The sequence below is a fragment of the Anas platyrhynchos genome, chromosome 3 (assembly GCF_047663525.1).
Source record: "Anas platyrhynchos isolate ZD024472 breed Pekin duck chromosome 3, IASCAAS_PekinDuck_T2T, whole genome shotgun sequence".
NCBI classification, from domain to species: Eukaryota; Metazoa; Chordata; class Aves; order Anseriformes; family Anatidae; genus Anas; species Anas platyrhynchos.
This window is the reverse complement of record NC_092589.1, coordinates 116,955,001-116,980,538: the sequence shown is the minus strand read 5'-3', so window position 1 is coordinate 116,980,538 and position 25,538 is coordinate 116,955,001. Positions and strand designations below refer to the sequence as shown.

Here is a 25,538-nt window from a genome sequence, read left to right as displayed (position 1 = left end):
ACTAGCTGTCAGGATCAGAGGAACTTTCCCTGTTCTCCACATCTTTCAAGTAGTATTGATTGGAAACACTGGTCCATGTGATTCTCTTTCCTTAATATGGATCATTGCCTATTTGACTTTGCTGCACTCTTAATGTCAATAAGTGTGTTCTTCCAACTTGGTCTCAAGAAATTCTAAGTGTTCTCCAGGATTAAAGAGTATCCACGTAACAATCTAAAAGTATTTCCATGGACTTTGCTGGAGTACAAGTCATTGTATCTCACTACATTTCTGTAATAGGAGCTATACGGCCAGTTGGCTAGCTCTCTTAAGCTGTGTTAAGCATTTAGTCAAAGACCAGTTAAAGCACTTAAGATCTCCAACAAGTTATTCTGCTCTCTAAACGTTAGTGATCAAAAGATTAGGTGTGTAATCTAAAGAGGACACTCAACTGATTTGTATTCAATAGTGATGGTTGTCTAGAAAATGATTCATCCTAACTCTCCTAGGCACATGTCTCAGGTGAGGTGAGTTCCTCTCCAACAAACTTGTCCTGCTGTAGATATCTCCCTCTGTGGAAGCCAACCTTTAATGCTATAAGCAAAAAATTACTTTTTTTTTTTTTTTTTCCTGGCAGTTTTAAATGACTATACTTATAATTTCCTTCCGAGAACATACTGATGTTAAAAGTTGAGTTTAAATCCATTTGAAAATTAGATGTAATCTGTGGAGATATGTTCTCACCCCATCCAAAAAGAACTTTGTACTGGTTTGGACTAATGCTTTGAAACTCTTTTCTTTAAAAAATAAAAAAACAAACAAACAAACAAAAACAAAACAAACAAACAAAAAACCTAGGGTTTAATTCTGTTCTTGGAACCTGAACATATCAACTTATCACTAGGAGAGAAGTAGCTACTCATTGGCTGGGAGTACTACAAGATATGCGTGACTGTGTGGTGAACGTAGTTTTGAGCTTAGTTTCACCTACACTTCACTTTAAGACCATCAAAGACTGCTGGCTCCTTCTCTCATTCTTTCAGTCGTTTCACCTTACTTCATGATTTCTCCTGCATAAACTCAGTTGGTCATGGGAATGTGCAATCTTCTGGCCCTGTAGAGGGTTCCCTCTTTTTCAGGCCACAGTGCTAAGTACAAGACAAACAGGTACTACTGGGCAGCCTGTGCTTTTTATCAAAATGCTATGTAAGCACACACCAATCCGTAAACAAAAATCAATCCATCACCTGGTGGAAGTGAAGAGCAATGCCTGGGGAGCCATGGTCCCATATCAGCCCTGCACACTGCAGCAGAGGCATTCCTGGTCACTGTGTGGCAGCAGCCAACATGTTTCACTGTCACTCAGTAACTATAGATTTCATCTACCATAGGTCAAAGATTAATAGCATGTGAATACTGGTGGTCATATCACTGCTGTTCCTCAAATCAGGAAATCCAAGAGGGAACCAGAGGTACTCAAACTGCAACAGCTGGCTCCAAGGACCATGACAGCCCACATTGGCCCAAACAAACTCCAGGGAACTTGAAATTTGGGGACAGGAGTTACACTGGAAATAAAATGATTTTCTCTGTCCAAACCCAGCCAACATCTGGTGGGAGAGGATGCAGATTTGTCTCTCTTTTTTTTTTTTTTTTTTCCCTTTCTTTTTTTTTCCCCCCTTTTTTTTTTTTTTTTTTTTTTTTTTTTTTTTTTTTTTGCATACCAATATGTCAAAATACAAAGATTGCTGCAGGATTTCTTTACAGAACATGCTAGACATTGACTAGTCTGCTTAGATTTCATTCATTTTACTTTATTTTTCATTTGCTGTCTTTTCATGGGCATATGAGTTCACCTAGTAAATTTCAAGGCATCGCATATATGCACAGAAGTGTTTGTTTTCAGTGTAAATAAGTTGCAGACAACAGCACAGCACAATAATTTCTTTTTGCCTGTCTCATAATAACACTGCTTCTCCTGCCTGCCAGTGTACAGAGCTCTGAAGACACCATGTTCCCGGAAAAGAGTTGCAAAGGTTCAAGGAAGGCCCTTTTCAAGGATTTGGATGGAAGTGTCCTGGACCTGGAACCACCTGTTTCTGTTTTCCCAAAGTCCGAATTTGAATGGACACAGTTCTACTTGCAAGCTGGTAAGTGCCTGTGCTGTCTGGAGTGCTTGCACAGTCATGCATACACTTGACCCATGAGAGGTAGGTGCATCCCAGCCTTTCGTTGAGACCTGCAGCTGAGGTCTGTGGTTATGGCCCCAGACTGGGTGATGCCTTTTCAGGATGGAAGTAGTGAATTGCAGTGGCGAAGTCTAGGAGATCTCATTGCACAGGTCTGTGTCCACCAATGCCTCTCTGCCATCTCCCAGAATCATGTCACCTGGCAATCCTTATCCCCTTTAGGGTTTAATTTATTAATTTTAAGACCAGATCAGAACTTACCTGCCCTTTGCAAAATTCTCTGGAACTGTTGAGTAAAAGACGTTTAGATGTAGAGCTTAGGGATATGGTTTAGTGGGGACTGTTAGCGTTAGGTCAGAGGTTGGACTCGATGATCTTGAGGTCTCTTCCAACCTAGAAATTCTGTGATTCTGTGATTCTGTGTGAAGACTTGCCATGTAACTGCTATGGAAGTGCAAAATAATAACAATAATTGGCACAGCAAGGATTTTCATCCATGTCCCACTGAGGAGATAATCAAACTGAAAACCCACTCCAGAAGTTTAAAGACCCCTCTCTCTGGTTTAAAAGGGCCCGTTCTGCTCTGGAACCACTTTCTGAAAGTTCACACAGCAAGGCTCCGTTCTCTTTCTGATTAAAACTCTGCTCTGTGATTCCAAATAGACTCTTTAATTACAATTAGTATTTCCTGCGCCTGCTGCTGACGGCGGCCATTTTGCTGAGAAGGCGCATCATTTGTGACTCCGGCGGTATGGGAGACTGATGGAAGGGACTGTAATTAATCCTGTTTTCCATCCTTCTCTAAAACTGATTAAACATGAGAAGAACTTTAATCTTTAAACAAAATGTCTAATGTGTACCCAGTAAAGGCTTTTTCTCTAAGGATCCCACTCTAACTGGCTGCTTAGAGGGCTGATTAATATGTTGTCTAGACACAAACACACTGATTTTTATTCTACCTTTTCTGCCCTGATTATGAATTGCAAGCAAGTGCTAATATCCTATCAGTATTACCATTTAGCACGTGCATATTAATGCACACATACTTTGCATACAGAACCTATACTTTATTTAGATTCTCACCATTTTTAGCACGCCCTGGGACATAGTCATATGAGTGCCAGGAATCCCCACCATCTAAACTGCACTGACAGTGCAACCTGCACTCCACAGGGTTTATCTCCTTGTGTAATGGAGGCGACAGCATATGGTAAATGCTGCCTGCCTCCAAGGCTGTAACAAAATTGCTGTGTTTTCTTCTTGCTGCCCAAATATGAATTGGGATTTTTTTCCCCTCTCTTCACAATTTTGTGTTTAATTCCTCTGTATTTCTCATTCTGACCTGAGGTTCCTTTCATCTTGAGGCTGACATTTGGAAAGTCACAGCTTGATGCTGAGGTGAATTCATGGTCGTTGTCTTCCCTTCTCTCCCCGCTCTGTCACCCTCTTGAAAGTTGTAACACTGAATATTTTGCACATTGGTGTGCAGACTCCCATAGTAGATACCAGAAAATGCTCATCTTTCCTTCTGTGGGGCCAGATTGCCCCTCATTGTGGCAGTGCTTCAAGGCCGGGGAAGGTGGTAGCACTATTCCCAGATGATGCTGATGAGCAGGTTTTGGCCCTGGGAGTTCTGCCTTTCCTGAATCCAGATGAATGTTTGGTAGCGATGTTAACTGGGTGCTCTGCACCCACCTGCTGAGCCTTTCATCCACATCCCCACCTGGTGCCTTGTTAAACCAGAGTAATTCCAGCAACTTCTAGCAGCTTGATCAGAGCACTGCCATGCAGTGGTTATCTGCTAGCCTTGTTAAACATAAAAAGAGGGATAGTTTTTTCAGGGAGCTACACAACGTCTTTGCCACTTCCACAGTGTAGTGACATTAATTTATTTGAGACTCGACAGCTCTGGCTTAATTGCACCTTCATCCCAATTCATGAACGTATTCCCCTTAAGCTTCCAGTCTGCACAGTCAGCTTGAAACTGTTGGTCTTCAGCCATTTCGAGATATTCTGCTTACTCCAGGGGGAACAAAGCCAAAATACTCATTGTACTTCAGGGTCACAAAATCTAGTGAGACATTTTCCCTGAAGAGTTCCGTAGAAGAGAGAGGCTGTGAGAGCTGTAACAGCAGCACAGTGGATTACTCAGAATGATATTAATGTTCTTGAATCCATATGATGCCTTTAGTTGAAGACACAACTGGTAGAGAATACATATATCATTTACGTACATATGTGTCTTTGCAATAGGCCAAGGAGGGACCACGTGGCTTCCTGAGTCCTGGCTATATCATATGGGCAGTAGCAAGCTGTGTAATATATATATTTAAGCATGTAGACATTATTATTATTATTATTATTATTATTATTATTATTATTATTATTATTATTATTATTATTATTATTATTATTATTATTATTATTTGTCTTCCTGTGTGTCTTGTCTTTTGCCTGCTGTGTTACCTTTTGGGTCATAGACCAGGTCTGTTTATCGTGGCTATCTGTAGAAATGGACTTGTTCACATAAAGCTGAAGTTTTAATTTCCTGGAAAAAACACAGAATTCAGAAAAAAAGAGAAAAGGAAAAAAAGAAAGGAAGGAACAGATCCAAAATTGTTGTTCTTATTATTTCTGCCAGAAGAAAAAGTAACAACAACAAAAATGTGTTTGAATAAAACAAAGCTTAATTATTTATTTGTCTAAGGCTACTTTTTGTTCTTTTATTTCTTTTAGATATAATGCTGCAAAAGTTTAGGATGAAATATTTTCCAACAAAACCCCCTTAAATCATGTATGAGGAACTTTCACAGTATCATTTTTCAAATTACCCAAAACAATTTAATGAGTTTAACATGAATTTGTAGTTATTTAAATCTCTTTGAGCTGCCCTTTTTGGATGACAAAATGTTTTTCTCCCAGAACTCATCTTTATACCAAACCTCTTACAAAAGAGCTTGGGGCCAGGCCTGGAGCACTAAGTGGTATCATGATACAGGAAATACCAGAATCAGAAGCTGTACAGCAGAATTAGCTATAAACATGAGTCTAGAGGAGGAATGAAGGATAAGCGAACAGTTAATGTACTCAGCTGAATTCTGTGTCCAGGTTAAATGCCCTGCACCACCATCATTGTGTAGTTAAATCTCTAACCGTTTGCTGCTGGCTATCTGCAGTATTTATATATCTGTTATTGGACTGTGTGAGTGCCTCATGATAACATAAACCACTAACAGTTCCTGGTAGCACTGAAGTTCATTGTCTTCCCTTGGTGGAAATGTAGCTGAGGACCAGAGGATGGTAGAAAATTCGTCTGACCCCTTCTGCATACCCTCCAGTGTGATCTCTGGTGAACTAGGAGAGAATCACACTATATGGGCAGAAGCTGGTGGGCTGATACATCCTCTGCAAGGCCCCTGTGCATACCAAGAGAAGTATGGGATGGTTGAGCTTCTGGTGCAGGCAACGAGTTGAGGAAACACCTTGCTTCACAGCCAATTCACAAAGGTGTTTCGGTCATGATGCTCCCATACGGTGTGAGCCTCAGTGGAAGTAGCATATCCACCATTGTACACTCCTGAGAGATGAACCCAAATCTTTTAAGTTACAGTTTAGAGCCTGCAGACAGATACATTTTCTTAGAGCTGGCAGACACATTCTAGGCGTTTCTAAAGCAATCTGGGCTGAAAAAGCAAATCTGAATATCTGAGTAGCTGTTGTTGGATTCAGGAACATGACTCAGTGATGAAGTGACTAAGAAAAGCAGAAATGAGCTCCATGCAGCCAGAAATTGAGCATCAGTCATTTAACAACTTGTTTTATCCTCTGTGATAGGAGAGGTTTAAGATGGTGCTATAGATGGAAAAATGGGAATGTGAGAAGGGAAATGCAGAAGATAAATGGTCTCCAGAAGGGAAATGGTCTGCAATATCTAAACTTACAAAACTGTTTTTCTCCCTAGCTAGAGGGAAGAAAATGACTTTCCAAGTGAACCTAAAAGATTGCAACTTGCTATATGGGTCCTTAATCTCAACATTAAAATATTTCCCTGCACAAGCATATTAAAAAGAATATTAAACGTTAAAGCATATTAAACATTAAACATTTCCCTGCATGAGCAGGGGCTTGGACCAGATGACCTCCAGAGGTCCCTTCCAACCTCAGCCATTCTGTGATTCTGTGATCAGACTGTGAGGATTCCAGATTTCAGGGTAAAACAGCATGAAAGCAGGTTGGCATCCTGGAAAATTCCCATTCATGGAGAGAGAGATCCAACCCACAGTGATCTTGTGTAAATCCAGAAGTGAGCCCTTCCTGTTCTTACTATTCCCCTTTAGCACAGCTACAAATTTAGCCAGAAGAAAAACCTTCCTGCGTCTTGTGAAACTGTTAATTATAACTCTGTTTCCCGAAAGACTTCCATACTGGTTTCTGTACAGATACAGAAGATCCTTACATTTGCATGACAGCAATTTCTTTGCATATCCTATTTTACAACTCTGTAGCTGTTAGAGTCCCTGTTCTATTAACTTTTGGTCATCAGAGTAATTCTGATGTAGGATAAGGAAATTCAAGGCTGTAGGATTTAGCCATCATGCAACTTTTTCTCACTGTTGTTAGCACATGTGCCTTGTATGAACAACTTCCTTTCTGTGAACAGCTGCATTTATTTTCTACCTTACACTAGTAAAACCTGGCACCTCCTTTAAGTTCTCCATGTACAGTGGAAGAATCAGTGAAATTTAGGTCTGTAATACCCCTGTGGGATAGGCATGTATTTTGACACTAGTTTCCCAGGCAGAGGACAGAATTTGTGACTTGCCCAAGGTCAGTCATTGAATTAATGCATATCCTTCCAAAACCCTGACAGCCAGACTCTTAATCTAAAAGCACCCCACCCTGCTTAGGCAGGTTGAAAAGTATGGTTGCATTAACTAGAATCAGCAAAAAATATATTTTATATTCAACTTTTTATTAAGAAACATGCCTGCAGCATATTTTAGAACTTTACTGAATACTTAAATTCTGACTTTGGTTTTAAACAAAAAAAAATCTCCAACTATTTTTTATTATTTAAAAAGCTGAAGAAGTGCTGTACTGGGAAAAAAAATCTCAAGTTTAATCAGTTTTAGTGGGAATCTGTTAATGAGAATTGAGAAGATTAGTGTGATGTGAACAACTGATCTTTTTATCTGACCAGCAGATAACTCAGACTATATTTTCGTATGGTGTTTTCAATCTAGACAGATCTAAAGCTGTGAAATTTCTATACTAGTCTTGCTTGCTCTCTAGAGGTAGCCAGTACTTTTCTAGATCAAAAAGGGTAGGTATTTCATATGCAGATGCTTATCTGAAGCAGCTTGGTCAGAATTTTAGACACTTTATCTTGTCAACTGCAGTTATAGAAAACTCAAAAAGGCTGCATAACACTGAGATTAAATGTCATATATGAATACGCAGAAGTTTGCTAGATTTCATCATAAATAAGGTAAAATTAGATGTTGATGCAAACAGTCCAAAACAAATGTAAGTCATGGATAATAGGAAAGAAAAAAAAAAGAGGTAATTTTTGCTATTAAGATTCACAAATAATAGTTGTGGAGGAATATCGTTTTGACACACAGGCTGCCAATATAATTTAGGGCTAAAGCTGTGTAAAATTGTCTTTTATATATATCTTCTATACATATTTAATGTTCTAAGGAGCATGGTTAGCTATACCTGCTATGCATAGTCAAGTGTAGTAATTAAAGACATTTGAGAAGAGAATGCAGGTGCAGGTTTGGTAAATTTTCAGGGAATGAAACAGCTGCGATATTGGCCTGAAATGTTTATTGTTTTCTTCTGAATCTTTTGTTGCTGTTGTTGTTCACAGATAGAAATTTGCTTTTTCTGCAATAAATGGCCCATGCAAAATGTGTTGAAAGTGGCAATGAAGGAGATTAAAAGAGCTCTTACCAAGTTATTGTTTTATAAAAATCCAACCTAATATGATTAGAAATTACTTGTGACTTTTACTTAAATTTCCTGAAAATACAACCCTGGCTAAGACTTCAGCAGATCTTAATTAAATCGAGACCAAAGTTGAGAATAAATCATAGAATCATAGAATCATAGAATATCCCGAGCTGGAAGGGACCCGTAAGGATCATCGAGTCCAACTCCTGGCACCACACTACCCAAAATTTCAGGCCATGAGACCGTTTGCTGGAGTCCAAGTGAAAGCCTGGAGCCTGGGGCTGGACGGGCTTTTAAGAGAAGGGTCACCTGCACGCCAGGGAGCAGACAACCCCTGAGGTTTGCCTCTCTCTGAGGTTCCCAAACTGGCCTCTCCTGACTTTCCCAAACCGACTCTCCCCTGGCTTTCAGGAGACGAGCTCCCCTTTCATTTGGAGAGCACAGCGCCCACCACTAACGAAGCACAGCTCGTTACTGGCTGCACTGGGGCAGCCCAACGTCCCCGGGGTGCTGCACACAGCTGGGTCCCCAGCAGGCAGTGCTCACCGTGCGTCGTCCCTGGGCACGTCACGGGGTCACTTGTTAGTGAAGTTGGGTCCCTCGTCCTTTAGATTTGGTGGTTATTTTTGATACCCTTGGGAAAATGAACTTTAAAATAATCCAAAGGGGAGATAAATTAATCTTGTATCTGTAATAACTATATGGTGGCTCATCAAGCATGAGATGGCTGAAGCTACTGAAGTAAAGGATCAGCTCTGTTAACTGAGGGGAATATTGCAGAGTGAAGGACATCTTTGGGTGGTGAAACCACCAGTTGGGAATGAAGGCCTGCAGGGCATCTGGATGTCACCCTGGTGCTGTGCCCCAGGGGAAACCTCTGCCAAGGCAAAATACCTCTCCCCCTCCTCAGCCAGCACTTGTTGCATACTGTTGGAGGGGATGCTCTGCAAAATTAGTTTTGGAAAATCATGGAGGAATAGATCAGAACTGGAGATCTGGAAAGAGAAAACTAGGTCAGCACTGGGAACAAACAGGCCATATGACATTTTGGTTTTGAAATACTATATAATACTTTCCCTCAAACTCATCTATATCTCAGACCCTAATAAGTAGCAATTTTCCCTTTTCAGGGATGTCATCTCATTAATTCTGAAGCTAGTATATGAGATGAATGGCATCATTCATTGTCCATGGGTTCAATAGTAAATATATATATACAAGCTTGTATATATATATATATATATATATATATATATATACAAATGTATGTATGTGCACAAATGTACAAACCTATCAAACATTATCTTCTTGTTCCTATGGAGAGAATCAGATGCTTTTCTCATGAGGAATCCAAAATACCTTGGGCAAATACATCCATCTATCACATTGATTGCTGTAAATGGAGTTTAACATTTTGTACCACTCTTTATGCTTCTTGTTTTTCAAAATCCTTGTGTACTTTTAAACAAACATGCACCTGTGTTCAGCTGCATAAAATGTAAAATGTGTATATACATATATCTGTATTAAGAATAATGGAATTTGGAAAAAGTGAATGTAAAAGCAGGTCCCTAAGTACAGGCAAAAACCTTGACCCTTAGATTAGCAGTCCTTTTTGAAGAGGTATCAGTGAATAGTTTCTGCCTACAATTGCAATCAGGAATCCCCAGCTTCTCCTTTTAGCTTTAATCTTTGAGGATAAAACATGAGGTTTGCGATTTCCAAACTGAACTCTTCTATTTAAGAACCTGTGTAGAAAAATGACACCATTTTTAGAGTTACTGAATTCTTGAAGAGCCCATTTGTTTGCCTGTGCATTAAAAAATAGCTCAGTGCCCCCAAAACGCCACATCACTTCCATTTAGGAATCTAGTTATGGATTTAATATCAACCTCTCTACACTTCTGTATACAAATGTTGCCCTTAACCTGTACATCAGCTTTTTTATCATTGACATAATGAGGCTACTGTTTCAGGCATTTGTTCTTAAGATGTGATTTATAAACCATTGGCGTTCGTGAAAGCTCAGTAACTGATGCACATAACACCCATAGATTAATTTAGGATCCTGACAGTTAAGGGTGACAAGAATCATTAGGCATCTGGAAAACAGAAGCTATAAGGAATGACTGAAAGAGATGAGTGGCTCAGTCAAGAGGAGAAGAGATGGATGGGAGATTCAAGCACGGCCTTCAAATACATGGGAGATTACTGCAGAGTAAAGAGGAAAAGTTGCTCCCCAAGTCTGTGGAATCCGAAATAATAGGCTGAAATTTCATCAAAGATAATTTTAGATAAGGGAAGAAATGTTATAAAAAAAGATAGTGAAAAGCTGACATAACTTGCTTGGGTGGGTTGTGGAATCCCTATCAATAGAGGTTATATAAGCATCTTTAGGTGATTCAGGTAGACCTCTGCTTGTCCTTGGGGTAAGGATGAATCAAATAATTTCAGAAGGTCTTCTCTGGCCCTATTTTTGCAGGTCTGTAAGGATTCTCTGTGGTCTGCAAGAACCTTTGTTGTCTGACAGTGATTTATTGATCTAAACACAAGGGTGTTGTAGTGGGAAGATCTGGTAATTAGGAGTTTCTAAATACTGCTGGTGAACAATAAGAGGGAGAGAAAGTGTAGAGGTTAGTGTGATGGAAAATTGTGTGCTAGGACTGAGGAGAGTTTGCAGCACCAGGGAATCAAAACTCAAGCGAGTACCTTATCTGGGATCTCTGAAGGCATGTCTCCTCAAAGCTCAGTCACTCAGACATCATGCCTTTCCTCATGATGCACTGTCTTACTCTTTATCATTTCAGTGGTGCCCACAGATCTGAGTAAGTAACTGGGTTTTATTCCTAGTACATACTACCCTGACACTTTTCAGGTACCTTCTGGAAGAAGCTTCCGATGCTGACAATCAACCCAAAAGGCTTCAGGAGAAATAGAGGAAAATGGAGAAGTGAGCTACTCTGGGTTAAGTCAACAGCTGAGTACAGCAACCTACATCATACAGCCTCTCTAGGCTTGATGGCTGCTACCTTTAAGGACACTAGATGCCTGTCTTTGTGCAATTAAAAAAGAAATGTGAATTGCATCCTGTGAGTAAAACTGTAGTATTTTCCTTAGATCTGAGAGGCATATCTATAATCCAACCAAACTGCTGAGTGTTAGCTTGCAGAGCTTTACAGGGGAAGCACTGCGTTTTGCAACAATTAATTTTGCAGAGGAAGCAGCCTGTTTAAAGACGCCTGCAGCAGTCACTAAAATATGTGTTGTTTTTCAAGGCCACCAGACACACAGTTGGCTAGGTTGGCTAATAAACAAAACAACAATGCAAAAACCCAGCCTCGTGGGGTTTGCAGGAAGAAAGGATGAGAAATAAAATGAATAATGCTTACCTGCTAGGGGTGGGTGAAGACTATAATTGTTTAGCCCCCAGCAGATCCCTGCAAGGGTTAAAAATGACAAAGATATTAGTTGGTGACTGCTAAGATTGTTGGTTTGAAGCTCTGGGCAAAACACAGACTGTTATTTACCGGACTTGGTCGATTTACTTCTTAATGCAATAATGACCTGTGAAATGAAACGTGAGCTAGACAATTGTTCCTCATTGTTTCCAGTAAAACATCCTTTCATACCCCATTAAACCACCATTAATTCCATATGAAAGAGAAGCAGGCACAAACACCAAGGGATCTCTCTCTCTTTTCCTCATTTCCTCTCTTTCTGGGCCTGATCAGGTCCTGTGGATAGCAAAACAGTTTTCTTATCAATTTTAGGAGGCATTGGGCAGGCTGCAGGGGCCATGTTTCTGAAAAGAGCAGAGCACAGGGATTTACTGGATTATCACCCAGTGGATCACCAGCTCAGGTTTTGGAGCAAAGCATATCAGCTAGCGTGGCCAATGCAATGTAGTGATGTTAATACGTCACCTTTCTCTCTTTTTCTTTTAAGATTGGATTCCTTTAAACATGAGACTTATGTGATCATGCCGTGTATATGCATATGTATGTGTGTACCATTTCCCACTCAGTCATTTTAAGCCCACTTTTGATTTCAATCAAAAGTTATAGATGAATAAGTTTTCAAGGATGATAAGACTCCTCCTCCAAAAAAAAAAAAAAAAAAGGATCTTGGAAGAGAAATCTTATCAGCGAACCCCTCAGTCCCTCAGTTTCCCCAAAGCGGGGGTAGGTTGGATCCAAGCCGTTTACCAAGAAATATTCTCTGGAAAGAAACTCCAATTTTGTGTCCCAAAACAAACTAGAAAAAGGAAATCTTCTGTACATTGGTAGATACCAAGGAATTGAGACACAGCTCTGTGATAAAGTACGAGTTCCACTTTGCATGAAACTAGTTGCTTTAACCCCTGACTCCCCTCTGCTGTAGCATGTTGAATAACTACCAAAAAATGACAATATAAAACTGAAGCATATAAGCAGTTCAGATTTCGTCTGATGATAGCCAATTAAAAAACAAACAAACAAACAAAAAAAAAAGAAGCAAGATATTCTTTCCTAATGAGAGCTCTGACATTAGGGGAAAACTAGCAAACAATCCTAATGATGGGACGTAAATGCTTCTTTTCTTCCAGAAAACATTGGTGAATAAAAGCTGAAACTGTTAACTGTTTACCTATTACCTAAAAGTAGGTTTCCCAAGAATATATTTTTTTCCATGTAAAAAAGAGAAAAGTTTATTTTAATACCTAAATATTTCAGACAAAATGTTTTTGTTTTTCTCTTTCTTCTGCCTTTTTTTTTCTTCCCCTGTGTGTATATGTCTGTGAGTTTAGTCAAAAATATTGGTTTTTATTTTTCAATAGCAATACAGAAATAAACTTCTAGAATAAGTTTTTGGCCAGCTGTAATTCACATGAACGGTTCAATAGTTGTACTTCATGATAAATTCAGCCCCGATTATATTGATGTAAAACTGGTAGAATCTCAGTCTATCTGGAGTTATAAAATCGGGATTCTAATATTTTCTCTTTTTTTGCATTAAAATTTGTTAACGGACATAAAATATTTCTGAAGGTGAGGGCTCATTTGATTTATAGACCCCAGTAAAAGTAAAAAAGGAGATACTTCGATGAGTGCAGTCTTTGAAAGGTCAGCGGAAAGTGGTGCCAAATTTTCACAGAAAGCACTGCTGAATATTTTTACAATTACCTATATTTTTCCATGTGTGTATTCTGTTGACGTCTTTTTCTTTTGTATGCTTTACTCAAGAGAAAATTCCCACTGAAGACAGTGGAGAATTTTATCTGAGCAGAGTTTGTGGAACTGAGCAACTTGTTGCCAAAGGACAGGATGCTGTGCATAACTTGTAGACCTCACTTAGGCAGGGTGTTGTGCTGGAGATGGCTATTGCTGAGAGGATTTTGGTAATGCATATTTCACACTATGTACTTATAAAGTCTCCCTGAATTCAGCACATCTGCACTGGCTGGTATGTTACATGCTGCACAAATATAGGAAAGATCTGGAGGGGGCAGAAGTGGGGGCAGCTCTGATGAAGCTCAGGATCTAGCACAGAGTTAATATTTGTCTTCATATCATCAGTAGTCATAAGCCAGGACCCACAGCCTGAGCTCTTTATTCGCTTTGCTTTTCCTTCCTTTGCTTTTTCCTTCCTTTACTCTTTCATTCCATCTGACCCATTCAAGATCTCCAGCCCCACCATGCTTGTCTGCCTCCACAAACCAGGACCCCTCATCTCCTCTGTGTCATGGGACTCCCAGACTCCTCCTGTCTCCTAACCAAATCTCTGACTCTGTACCACTTATTTCATCCTTTCTGCTGCAATTTAGCACATTGCCCACAAATCAGGGACTTAATGCCAAACCTCTTACCTCCACAGCCTTCCCAACCATCAACCAGTCCCCTTTGTGCCTTAGAGCCCCACATGGAACCTTGATCCTGGCATTTAATCAGTTCCTTGGAAGGTGCTGCCTACCTTAAAGGGGGTTACAATGGCTCAGTGAATCAGTGGCTTTTATCCAGGGGTACCAACTCATTTTTTTTGCAAGCCACAGTTTGACAGTGTTGCATCATCATTCCTGTTTTTCAATTGCTCTTACTTTTCTATTTTATTTTTATCTTTGCTCTATTATTTTATATATATATATATTTAATACTTCATCCCTTTATGTTATTTGTTGCACTTGATGTCTTTCTTTTGCCATGCTAGATTTATGCCTGGGGCAGATTTTGTCTGTAAGTTTGATCAGAAATAGTTCAGCTGCAAAAACTAAAATGAAGCTCTTTTTGGTGCGTGTTAGAAAGTAAATCTTTAAACTCTAGAACCTATGGGGTTGCAGTAGAGGAGTGAAGGTTAGCAGGGAAACAACTCTGAGGTCAGTGAAATGTTTTTTATTTACAGTCCCTGTGAAAAACTCTGGACAGAGTTATCTATGAAAATAAACCACAGAGATATATTATATTCGGCACTGTGAAAGCTCTGAGCTTTGTCTATCATTTATGAAAATTTCAGTCCCTGCTCTGCTGCACAGTTTGAAACACAGACATCAAATTCCAGCCATTTCCAAAATAGCTGAGGAATTGAAGCCTTAAATCCCAGTTTCCTTGCATTGCACCTGCTAATTAATGAAAAAATTCTGGATACTTCATGACCCTTGTTGCTGTTGAAGATGCTGTGTCCCTGGGAGACAGGCAAGTGTTTTGTTCTTACAAACCAGGTAGGTTAGGGTCCAAGAGATTAAATCTGTGATAAAATGGAGAGGAGATCTCAAGTATGCTGTCAACTGGGAACATGCTGATTATATTTTGATTTACCAGCCTTATCAGTAAGGCACGCACCACATCTTACTTTGCACAGGACTGAGGTTTTTGTTATGTATCACCTAAACATGTCTCATTGACTGCATCTATATAGGATTGGGTCTTGGTTGCAGAAAAATGGATCCTTGTGGAAGGATTCAAGTGCAGTTCTGAAAAGAGATGGAGAATGAGAGGTGCAAAGGGCGTTGCTGCTTACATGAAGAGCAGTGGCCTGGGAAAGCAAGTCCCATTTTTCCCTTCCCCTGTAATTCTTCCTACATAGCGGTATTCTGCATCAAAGACAATCACAACTGTATGGTTGTATGTCTGTGTGTGTATGTTTATACACACACACACACAGGCACTGTCCTCACAACTGTGCTTGGAAGCATTTCATCATTTTTTCCCTCTTATCTTCCAAATATTAGCATTTAATGAAATACACATTTACTTCATTTATTTTGAACCTACTCCAAGGCCAGCAAATACCAGAACCTCAAATGTTATGACAGGATAGATTCTTTATTGGTTTGTTTTCTTTTCATTCTTTCTGTTTTCACTGTGATTTTTTATTTTTTTTTTAAAGATTATAGACCCTTATGTTCTAACTCAAGGAGCCTGGCTTCCAACTGAGGTAGACAAATACGTCCAAAAAAATGTCCCTGCGACCCATCCAATGCAGACAGCTGTGCAGCAAACAGGAAATTGAGGAAGTCAGGTTCATCCGAGACACAGGATTTCCTTTGTGGATGTTTCAGATAAAGCATCTTTAAGTTTTCAGTGCTGTGAAAGAGCCATGAGAAAAGCAGGGAAACTATTGCTTTGCACCTAGAAGACAGTGATGTGAAAGCACGACAGTTTCTCCTGGGCACCATCGCAGCTGGGCCATGTTGACATAAAGTCTTCCAAGTCTTCTGCCAGTGGTACAGGCTGGCAGAACACAAACCAGCTCTGCACCAGAAGCTGTGTGACACAGCCCCAGAAGGACTTACTAGGCTGGGCATGATTCCATGCTAATGTGGTTATACAGCTTCCACTTCAAAGTAAGCATAGTCCTTCCAGATTGAACAGTGGGCAGAACAATCTCAGGTCTATCTGTAAATGGCAATTAAAGTGTCCTCCTAGTTTTAAACATGTCATTCTAGAGGTTTAACCACTGCTGGCAGAATTGCATCACAGGAGCCAGAAGGTTCAACCATCTGCATGGGAGCAGTGTGGTGACAGTGATGGGGAAACACAGGTTTGTGCTGCAGAATAATGCAGCAGGTCTGAATTCATTGCTGAACTCTGCTAAAATCTTCTACGACTTTGAAGAAAACATTTGATTATCATGTGAAATTAGGTTAATCCTTTTTTTATTTTTTATTTTTATTTTTTTCCCTCCACTCATTGGCTTGTAATGGCTCTTGACATTTCAATGCTGAGATTAAAAACACGCCTATGTAGCATCTGGTATGATGTGATCCCAAACTAGTTTTGGGCTCCTATGAAACACTGGGGGAAATTACGTACCATGAATAGTGTCCATATGGCATTACTATAGCAGGCAAACACTTTGACGTTTGCCTGCATGACCTTAGTTTACCTCACTCCCCTATTTGTGGTGTTAGGTTGTGGAACAGTCTTACACGTGATGATAGTAACAGGGTAGCCATTTTGACTCATTTGGCCCAAAATGTGATCAGTCTGGAGTTGGCTTTGGGCTTCATAGTTCCACGTGTTTGTATGCAAGAGCTCTGCCTTAACTCCTGGAGAAACTGGAACATGTGGGATGAATAAGAACTGGAGGAGAAAGAAAAGTCTTATAGCACAGGTGGTTACTGGAACCCATATGAGTAACAGAGCCTTTCTAATGTACTCTTTTAAACTGAAACCTTTGCCCATGACTTTACTTTGCTCATGTCCTCATAGCATTTTACCACTTGTCTGTATCCAGCCACATCTTAGCATGGTGCCAGGGACTGTTAGCCATCAGGGACAGATCGCTCTGGGAAATGTACTAATGGTTTAACTGGGTACGTAATTGTGAGCCGGTGCATGGGATGACTTTCTAGTGATATTTATTTGGTTTAGTTATGCAGATGTGGTCTGGGTGACACGCACACAGAGACAAAAGCAATAAATGCAGAAATCATCCATCTCTGTTTAAGCCAAAGGGCACCCAGGACAGGAGGGCCCAATCAGTAGGGCATTTCAGCTAAAACATCTGCAAATGTGGACTAGGTTTGAACCAAGAGGTTGCTACAACCAGAACCAACTTTTCACAAGGTTACTGCCTGGCCAAAATATGAAAAATGATAATTTCTAAAGCGTGTCTGTGATACAGATGTCATAATTTTACCGAGTTCAAAGCACTCAAGCTGACACAGGGAGCACCTTGGGGTGTTCAGGGTATGTGGCATGACTATTAATATAATTATTAGTTAAAATTATTAGTTAAAAAAAACATGTGAAGTTCCTAATGTATTTTTAGAGAAATAGAACAGTGCTTTGGAAAAACAGTCAACCCACTGACACTCTGTTTAAGAAACTTTGAAAAATAAAGATATGTATCTTAGGTAATTACACTGAATATTTAGTCTAAGATCATGCCAGGAACATAGTTATTACCTTAAACATAAACAACTTTATATGCATTTTTTTACATTCATATATAAATATACATGGTTATAAAATTGTCCTGCATTTCCCAGTTTCCGGAGAAATAGACACACAGTGAGGCAATCACACTGAAATGTCGTAGGCTGACTAGAGCAGCTTTTCTTTTCAAACAGATTCCTCTTTTGTGTTGAAAACATGCTGAGTTGGCAACAGTACCTCAACCTGTCTTAGAAAACTAGCTGTCAAAATGGAGTGACCTTGCAACTGTAATCTAGCCTATAAAGGGTGGTCATGGACTTGAGTCTGATATTGGCAGTACTTAGGACTTTGGTGTCTTTTTTTTTAATAATTATTATTATTTATTTATTTTATTTTCTTCTTTTAAGTTGTATTTGGTATTCTTTTTTACAGTTCCGGTAACTGCAAATTAATTTCAGTTTCAAGAGCCCCTGTTTTCTGGTTGTTTGGATAAGGCAAGTTGAATTAAAACTTTGGCATAGAGCTTATTTGAAAGACCAATAGAGGATTTAACTTCTGTGTTTGACAAACTAATTGGCCAAGGTTTAAAACCATCAGTTATGCAATAAAACTGTATGCAATTAATTAAAGAGAGCTGATTATTTTCAGTCCAGCTCTGTTCCTGAAATGTCCTCCTACTCACTAATAAACTTTGTTCCTGCGGTGGTTTCTCTGAAATTAATAAACACATTGCAAAACTAGAGTAAGTCTGCCTCATTGTTTTCTTCCCATGCTCACTAGGATACAACGGTTACTGGACTGAACATTGTTTCATCCCAATAAGGCCCATATTGCAAGCACGCTTTTTCTTCCTCCCACGAGGTTGATAGCAGATTGTAGCATTAGCTGATCAGAGGCAGCAGCTTGGTTCAATGGCTGTACCAAAAATAAATGAATATGAAAGAAGTAAATTGTTCAGCTCCATTGGTTAAACATTCAGTCAAAAAAAGATAATTGGTAAAAGTAATTTTCCTAATAGCTGAGAAGAATCATTGGCTGTTTACAGGCCTCTGTTACTGATTTGCTACACTTTGTGACGAATTACTTAAACTTTGGGCTTCTGTCTCTGAAGAGTGGCTCCAGCAGGAGATGGGCACCACGGTCATCTTACCATTGCTGGGGAGAGAGCTGAGGAATAAAGCAATAACAGGACTTGTCAGGAATGAGGCAAGACAGAGAAAAGTCTGCTGTGGAGCAAGCTGTATCACTTATGGAGGACTTTTCCAGCCCTTTGACTGCAAATGCTCCAATTTTGTCTTAAAAATTATTAGGGGTAGAAGTAGCAGTAGAAGTTATTTTCTCACTGCAGGACGATGATACACCGTGTCCCTTACTGTTCATATCCATGGCCTAAGACATCTATGGTAGCTTTAAAGAAACTATTTTCTCCAGCTCTATGTGCCAGCTCTTTCAGGAGGCTGGCTTGACCTGTTGTGCTCTGTGAGAAACCTGCTTTCTTCTTTGCCTCTCTAGGGCCCAAACAGAAAAACTTCCTCAGTCACTCAAAACTGTGTCTGGGATAAGAATGAAGCTTGATGGAAGTCAATGACCACACATAACTAAAACCGTCCCTTGCTCTTGGAAAGCCTGAGGCTCTCTGGGGCCAGATCTGACTCTGTATGCCTGAACAGCACTCAGGAGAAAAGAATCCAAAATTGGCCAGGGCTCATGGGCTGTCCCTTACTGTAAGTGCAGTGCTGCCCACAACATTATTATGGAAACAGGAGACAAGTCCTACAAACCAGCTTAAAAATCAGTGCCAAGATTTAGCATGTTTCTAGTGTCTTGCTGAAGGTAGTGGTTGCTTTGGGAAGAATATTCAGAATACAGTTTTTAAAGACTGACTTTTTTCTCACAGGTGTGCCTTCCAAATCAGCCATTCAAGTACAGTTTGACCTCCAAATAAATCCAGTTCCTGAGCTGTTGGTTGATGTATCTTGTCTCATCCATTCTTTTAGCCATTCTAACCTCCAGTGACAAGGCATCTTGGAATTTAATTTTCTGATTGACAACTTCTGCACATATGGTCATCCTTAGGAATTATTATTTTGAGCAAACAGCCATCCCTGCATTATGGCAGACTCAACAGGTCACTCTTGTTCCCATACATATTTATGGAACAACATTGGATGTTTGCAGGGCATTTCTTTTTTAACTTCTCTTTCTGGAGAGTGAGTAGACTGTGGGGCCTGATTCAGGAGAAGGCAGTATACAAGCTAACTTGTTTACTTTGACTGATTTTACTTGTAGATAATGTTTCCCAAAGAAGCCCTTTGTAACTAATAACTCTTCACTGCAACCCTGGAGGGCTCACAAGTTATGGGATGGTGGATTATGGAAGAGGGTGGGTGGGAAAAAGTCAATAATAATACCAATAAAAAAACCATCTTTCTGATCAAAGCAGAAAATGCTTGAATAAAGATTATATTAAAAAAGAAAAATGTAGAGGTCTTGTTAAAACCTTTGGGTTACTGTCCAGTTATGTGGATTTTCCCTCTAGTGCTTATTCTGGCATTCATTAAACCCTGATAAGTTACATAGAAACACTTGAAAGAATGATTAGAAATGCTATGTGTGAATAATAGAATTGCTTAAAGGGAAATGGAAATTCTTAAAGGGAAATGCATACTGACATGGAAAGTGAACTCGTGTAATTTTCTCATTGTCTGGGGTTATTATCTTATTCCTTGTTTTTGTGGGTGTTGAATTTGTATGCTTTTATTTTCACGGTTTGGGGGCCTTAGAAAAATAATATTGCCTTTCCCTTAACTCCAGAGGGAGGCAGATGTGTTGAAGGTCTTTCAAAATGCAAACTCTCTTTTTTCAGGTGCCTTTCTTTGAGAGGCTTAAGCTAGAGCTTTTTGGGGAAAAAAAAAAAAAAAAAAGCCAAACAAAGAAAAAGCAAAAACAAGGAAGCAAACACAAAACAAACTAGCAAAAAAATCCAACCAACCAAACAAAACAACAACAACAAAAACCAACAGCCCTAACCCAAAGCCAACTCAGACCCTTTCTCAAAGTTGTCCATGCAAGTGCAGATGCTCCATTTGTGATCCTCTAGAAGTGAAGTCAGAATGTCTGTGGGTCTGCTAATGAAACACTTCATGAATGTTCCCTGATGAAAGATATGTACAAATCTTCTACGACCATTAGAAGTTGGACACCAAGCACCTGATTCCTTCGGTTACTCTGGGAATCTCAGACTCTGACTTGCAGTGTCTGTCTGAGGAAGTTGTCATGTTGTGTCTGAGTGTTTTCTCTGTAAAGCAACTCCCAGCCGCCAGTTATATGTCTCCAAGAGCTTGAATATTTTAGTGGATGTGTGATGGAGGGCTTAGGAGAAGAAGAAGTTTTGAAGTGAAAAATAAAAGAGGCTTTTATTACCATTTGAGCAAACTTATGCTGGATTGCTTGAACTGCAAGAGCAAAAGTCCAGTGTGCAACTCCTATTATCTTACTCCCCAGCAGTGCTAAGTCTCTAAGTCTCTGTGTGTTTGCAGTTGTATAAGTGCAAGACCAATGTTTCCTTGTCCAATAGGGTCTATCTTGGCATATGAAAGGGCATAACCCTATCTTGCCAATAGGAATGGCAAGGGAATGCTTTATGTTGCAAGCTACAATGCAGCCAGCATCTTTGGGAGTCTTTTTGCTTGAATAAAGGCTTATTGCTTGCTTACTTGGTGTTTCTTTTCAAACAACCAAAGTGTTAATGCTCAGAATGTCAAACACTGGAAGGTTAAATCAAAATTAACTTGTTGCTGCAAGAACATATCATATTCCTTTTCTTTGCTCTTCATATTACAGAAATAATAAAATAGCCCAGCAAAGTTGTGGGCAGGAGGGAACAGAGCTGATCCTGTGGTTGAATTATGAAGTCAAGCTATAAAACCCTAATCTAAACTGTGGGATAATGAGATGTGAGAGGCTTTTCTGAGGTCCATTGCTGATCACATGATGTTTGTTTAATAAGATGAGTGTGTTTGCACTGAGATAAAAGCATAGATTTCATTGAGAGAAGTTTCAAAACCAGCCTTCAATACTTTAAACCACAGTGATTTACAAGGACCTGAACAAGTGTTTTTTAAGCCATTCTGAGTTTTTTTGCTCCATCTCAGCTATATGTAGGTATAACTCTGACATGCCTTTCTTTGCCCATGTTATCCGACAGAATTTGAGAAGTGTTTTTTTTTTTTTCCTTGTATTTTCAACTGTGTGATCAAAAAAGGCTGTAATTCAGAGGATGAAACCACCTTTGAACTCAGTGTGTGTGTTGACACCACTCTCCAAGTGTATGGAGAAACTCAGGGTTAGTGAGCTCCCATACCCATCTGTCTTTCGTCCCCATGAAGACTACACAGGTAGCTGCCAGCAATGCAGTCACCCACAGCCAGCCAGTCCAGGTGTGCCTTGCCATGTACGCAAACAGATATTCAAGCTTTCAGGAAGACTAAGACACAAAGCATCATGTCTGTACTGCAAGTTGGTTTTCCCTTCTGCCTGGAGCCTGTAAGTGCCAGTATATAGTTGCACTGAGCTGTAGGTCGGGTCTTGAGGGAGACTTTGAGGTGCAATAAGGAGAAGTCTTATAGATGCATCTAGATTGTCATGCTTAGTGTTGGACTTTCCTGTGTTTTTTTTTTTTTTTTAATTATTATTTATTTGTTTGTTTGTTTGTTTGTTTTTTTTTTTTGTTTGTTTGTTTCAAAGGAAGATTTCAGTTCTTTTTGGAAGCTTTGTCTTTCCTAATAATCATTAATCTCACCTTAACATTTTTGTCTAAGATGGATAAATTTCCCTTAGATTTCTCTTAGAATATCTGGATTTCTCTCAACTGAAGGAGTCTAACTCTGACTTAGATACTCATGTCTAAATGTTGAAACATGTAAGTTAGGTAAGAAAGAGCCAAAACTAGGGGCCCCTCAGAAATAAAAATTGAGACTTTTTCCCATGTAGTCCATAGAGCTAGTCTCTGAATTGGTTTTGTAAGAAACCACTTGGTTAATGAAAATATAGCAATGCAAAACTACTGCCTTCTGAGGATTGCAATAGATGCTATGATTATTTTTTCAGTGAAATCTAAAAGAGAGGCTCATCCCTTTCTGACTGAAATTGCCCAATAATATGGAATTGTCATTGAAATCTTACCAGATCCCCTGTGTCAGGGATCTCTTATCTACGTGCTGATGTGAAAGTAAAAATATATGGATAATATAGCAGTGGTTCTGATTCTTTGCCTCAATCATTATGTGGCCTCTATGTTTTGTATCTACAGTCAAGCTTTTTTGTATCTACTTTTTTTTGTATCTACAGTTAGCTTTTTTTCTTTGTTTCAAAATCTTTTTTTCAATCTTCTGAGGTAAAATTTCATTTCTTTCCCACTTACACAGAGAAAAGCCCATTGTGATTTTACACACAAAATTGTGTTTTCATTCAAGGAAAATCTTTTCATCTTTTCTTCATCTTTTTTTTTTTTTTTTTTATTTTCCTTTTATTTATTTATTTATTTATTTATTTATTTATTTATAAATTGAAACTAATAATTGAGCAAATGCAAAGATAACAGTCCTACAAGTAGTATCTGAAATCTGAAGAAAGCAATGGATGATTTTAAAATATTTATTCTGTTAAAATATCCCAAAATTGGATATCGAAGTGAAAGTTTTCAGTTTTCCAAACTAGGAGCTGGTCCTGTGAGCATGACCACTGAGGAGCTGTCATTTCCTATGGTTTTGTGTTTTGTAACTGATTGACTTTGATGTTGAAAAAATTGAAAGCTGTGAAGGAAGATTCTCCTTCAGTTTAAGAACTTGAGGGTGGAGGAGGTCTTGCTATAGAAAGACATTTCTAGGACATCTTTTCTGACCACTCTAAGTGAAGATGGTGAATGAACTAAAAAATTGTGAGGATACATGAAGACATAAGGAGAAGCGATGTGTGCTCATTTTCACAAGAAACCTAGGTAAAAGCCTATGTTTTTTTAAATAAAAGAAAAAAAATAAATTAAAAAAAAAGGAAGAGTGAAAAGGAATGAAAAAAAAAAAAGTGAAAAATACCCTAAGCTTCAAGTCAACCATTTAACCATAACAGAACTCATCAAATACTAAAAATAAAAACTTATTTGTGCTTTTGAAGAACTAACGTGCCAGCTTATTGTTACAAGCTTTATATTAATGGCCTACATGTGCTTTTGAACTCAGCACTGTCCTTCCTGCTGTTTTACAAGGCTGAAATTACATGTTTTGTTAGAATATGGGTATAACTGCACTCCAAAATGAGACAACTTTTCATGTCAAGAAGCCTCAGAAGCCCTAGTTTTCAACTCATTCCCAACCACACAGAGACCAGCAGACTGACTGTGTGACTCCAGGGATCCTTGCTGCAGGTCTTTATTTTATTCACCTAATATCTTTACAAAGGGCTATGAAGGTGGTGAAGAGTGTGCAGGGGAAGGCGTGTGAGGAGCGGCTGAGGTCCCTGGGTTTGTTCAGCCCAGAGCAGAGCAGGCCGAGGGGAGGCCTCATGGCGGCCTGCAGCTCCCTCACGAGGGAAGCAGAGGGGCAGGCGCTGAGCTCTGCTCTCTGGGGACAGTGACAGGACCCGAGGGGACAGCATGGAGCTGGGACAGGGCAGGGGGTGAGGGAAAGGTTCTGCACCTAGAGGTGTTTGGGCACTGGGACAGGATCCCCAGGGCAGTGGTCATGGCACTGAGCTGCTGGAGTTCAAGAAGTGTTAGGACAATGCTCTCAGATATAGGGTCTGGTTTTGGGTGGTGCTGTGTGGAGACAGGAGTTGGACTCGATGATCCTTGTGTGTCCCTTCCAACTCAAGATATTCTGTGATTCTAATGACAAATTTTAAGTAGACTTGGCTTTTGCAGCAATGTATTTTGCCTGGTACAAACTGCAAGAAGCCCCTTACCTTGTCATCACTTTTATGTAAAAGTTGAGCAGTGTTAAACAATTCTAATCACCGTTTTGTAAACCACTACCATTCTTTGATTTCTCTATAAAGTATTGCCAAAACTACCATCACTGAAGTCATATTGACTGAATATACACGACTTGCCACATGTTTGTAATACCTGGAATAGGGTATGTATGTATATATTTACCATTCAGTGTAACAGACAGTAGATGGATGATAGGATTCTACTCTTTGGTGTACAGATCACCGAAGCTGTGAGGCCATCTCTTTCCTTTCTCTTGCTGACTCAATCCCTTTGGCCACCATCATCCTGAAATCCAGTGATCTAAAAAACAAGGACTGGCGGTGACAATGGATCAGAGGGAGGCTAAAATCCGTGTGGCATATGACATAGAGAAAAGGTCACATTGCCCTGCATCAGCCCTCTCTTAAGTCAAGTTAATTAATGGCTCTTTTTTTTTCCTAATTCAACTGGATGTGCCTCCAGGCAAAGTGCTATTTGTAATGGCACCACATTCTGGAGTCACCCAGCCTGATGCTGGCTATGATCCTTCATGTCCCCATTTTCCAACCAAGAGGCATCAGCTCAGCCTTCCACTCATGTTGCGGGTATGTATATTGCTCCCAAGTCACCTGGAAAATGATGATAATGAGCCTGGTCTAGGTGGCTTTCCATCACAAAATCCAAACACTAGTATGTGCACTGCACAGCAAAGCAGACAGGAGACAAACAGCTGTAACCTCACTGAACTCAAAGATTATGATTCGTAATAAAGACCAGAGTTGGGTTCGGCTTCATCAGCCAAGAAAGACACTGAGTAGAGAAGGGAAATAATAAAAGGTGACTAGACTGGAGTTGTTTCCTGCCTTACTACTAACTGTTTTAATAATCACCTCAAACCGTTTTTCTCCACTTAAAATAATTTTATAGTAGAAGGAAACATCAGCCTCATCCTTGTAAACTGCCGAGTGAACAGTAATAGCTTGTTTGCAACAAGTATGCGACAAATTAAAAAAACCCAAGTGTGAAAAAATTCAGCAACCTCCAACAATGCCCGGAGAAGACCAGATATTTCAAACAATATCTGCTTGGTCT

General features: G+C 39.6%; 1 protein-coding gene across 9 annotated transcripts in view; it reads left to right on the top strand.

The window, feature by feature from the left end:
- Positions 1 to 25,538, top strand: part of PKHD1 (PKHD1 ciliary IPT domain containing fibrocystin/polyductin) — a 256,540-nt gene that overhangs the window by 185,144 nt on the left and 45,858 nt on the right. For 8 of the 9 annotated variants that reach the window (XR_005264657.1, XR_011808607.1, XR_005264658.2 and 5 more), the window contains one exon: positions 1,969 to 2,129. Coding sequence is in view for 6 of the 9 variants with exons in the window: in XM_038177367.2 (XP_038033295.1) it covers positions 1,969 to 2,129 (161 nt within the window). In the remaining 3 variants the exon portion in view is untranslated. Of the gene's footprint in view, positions 1 to 1,968; positions 2,130 to 11,001; positions 11,940 to 25,538 lie in introns of those variants that run through there. The other variant, XM_038177370.2, reaches the window with a different exon arrangement.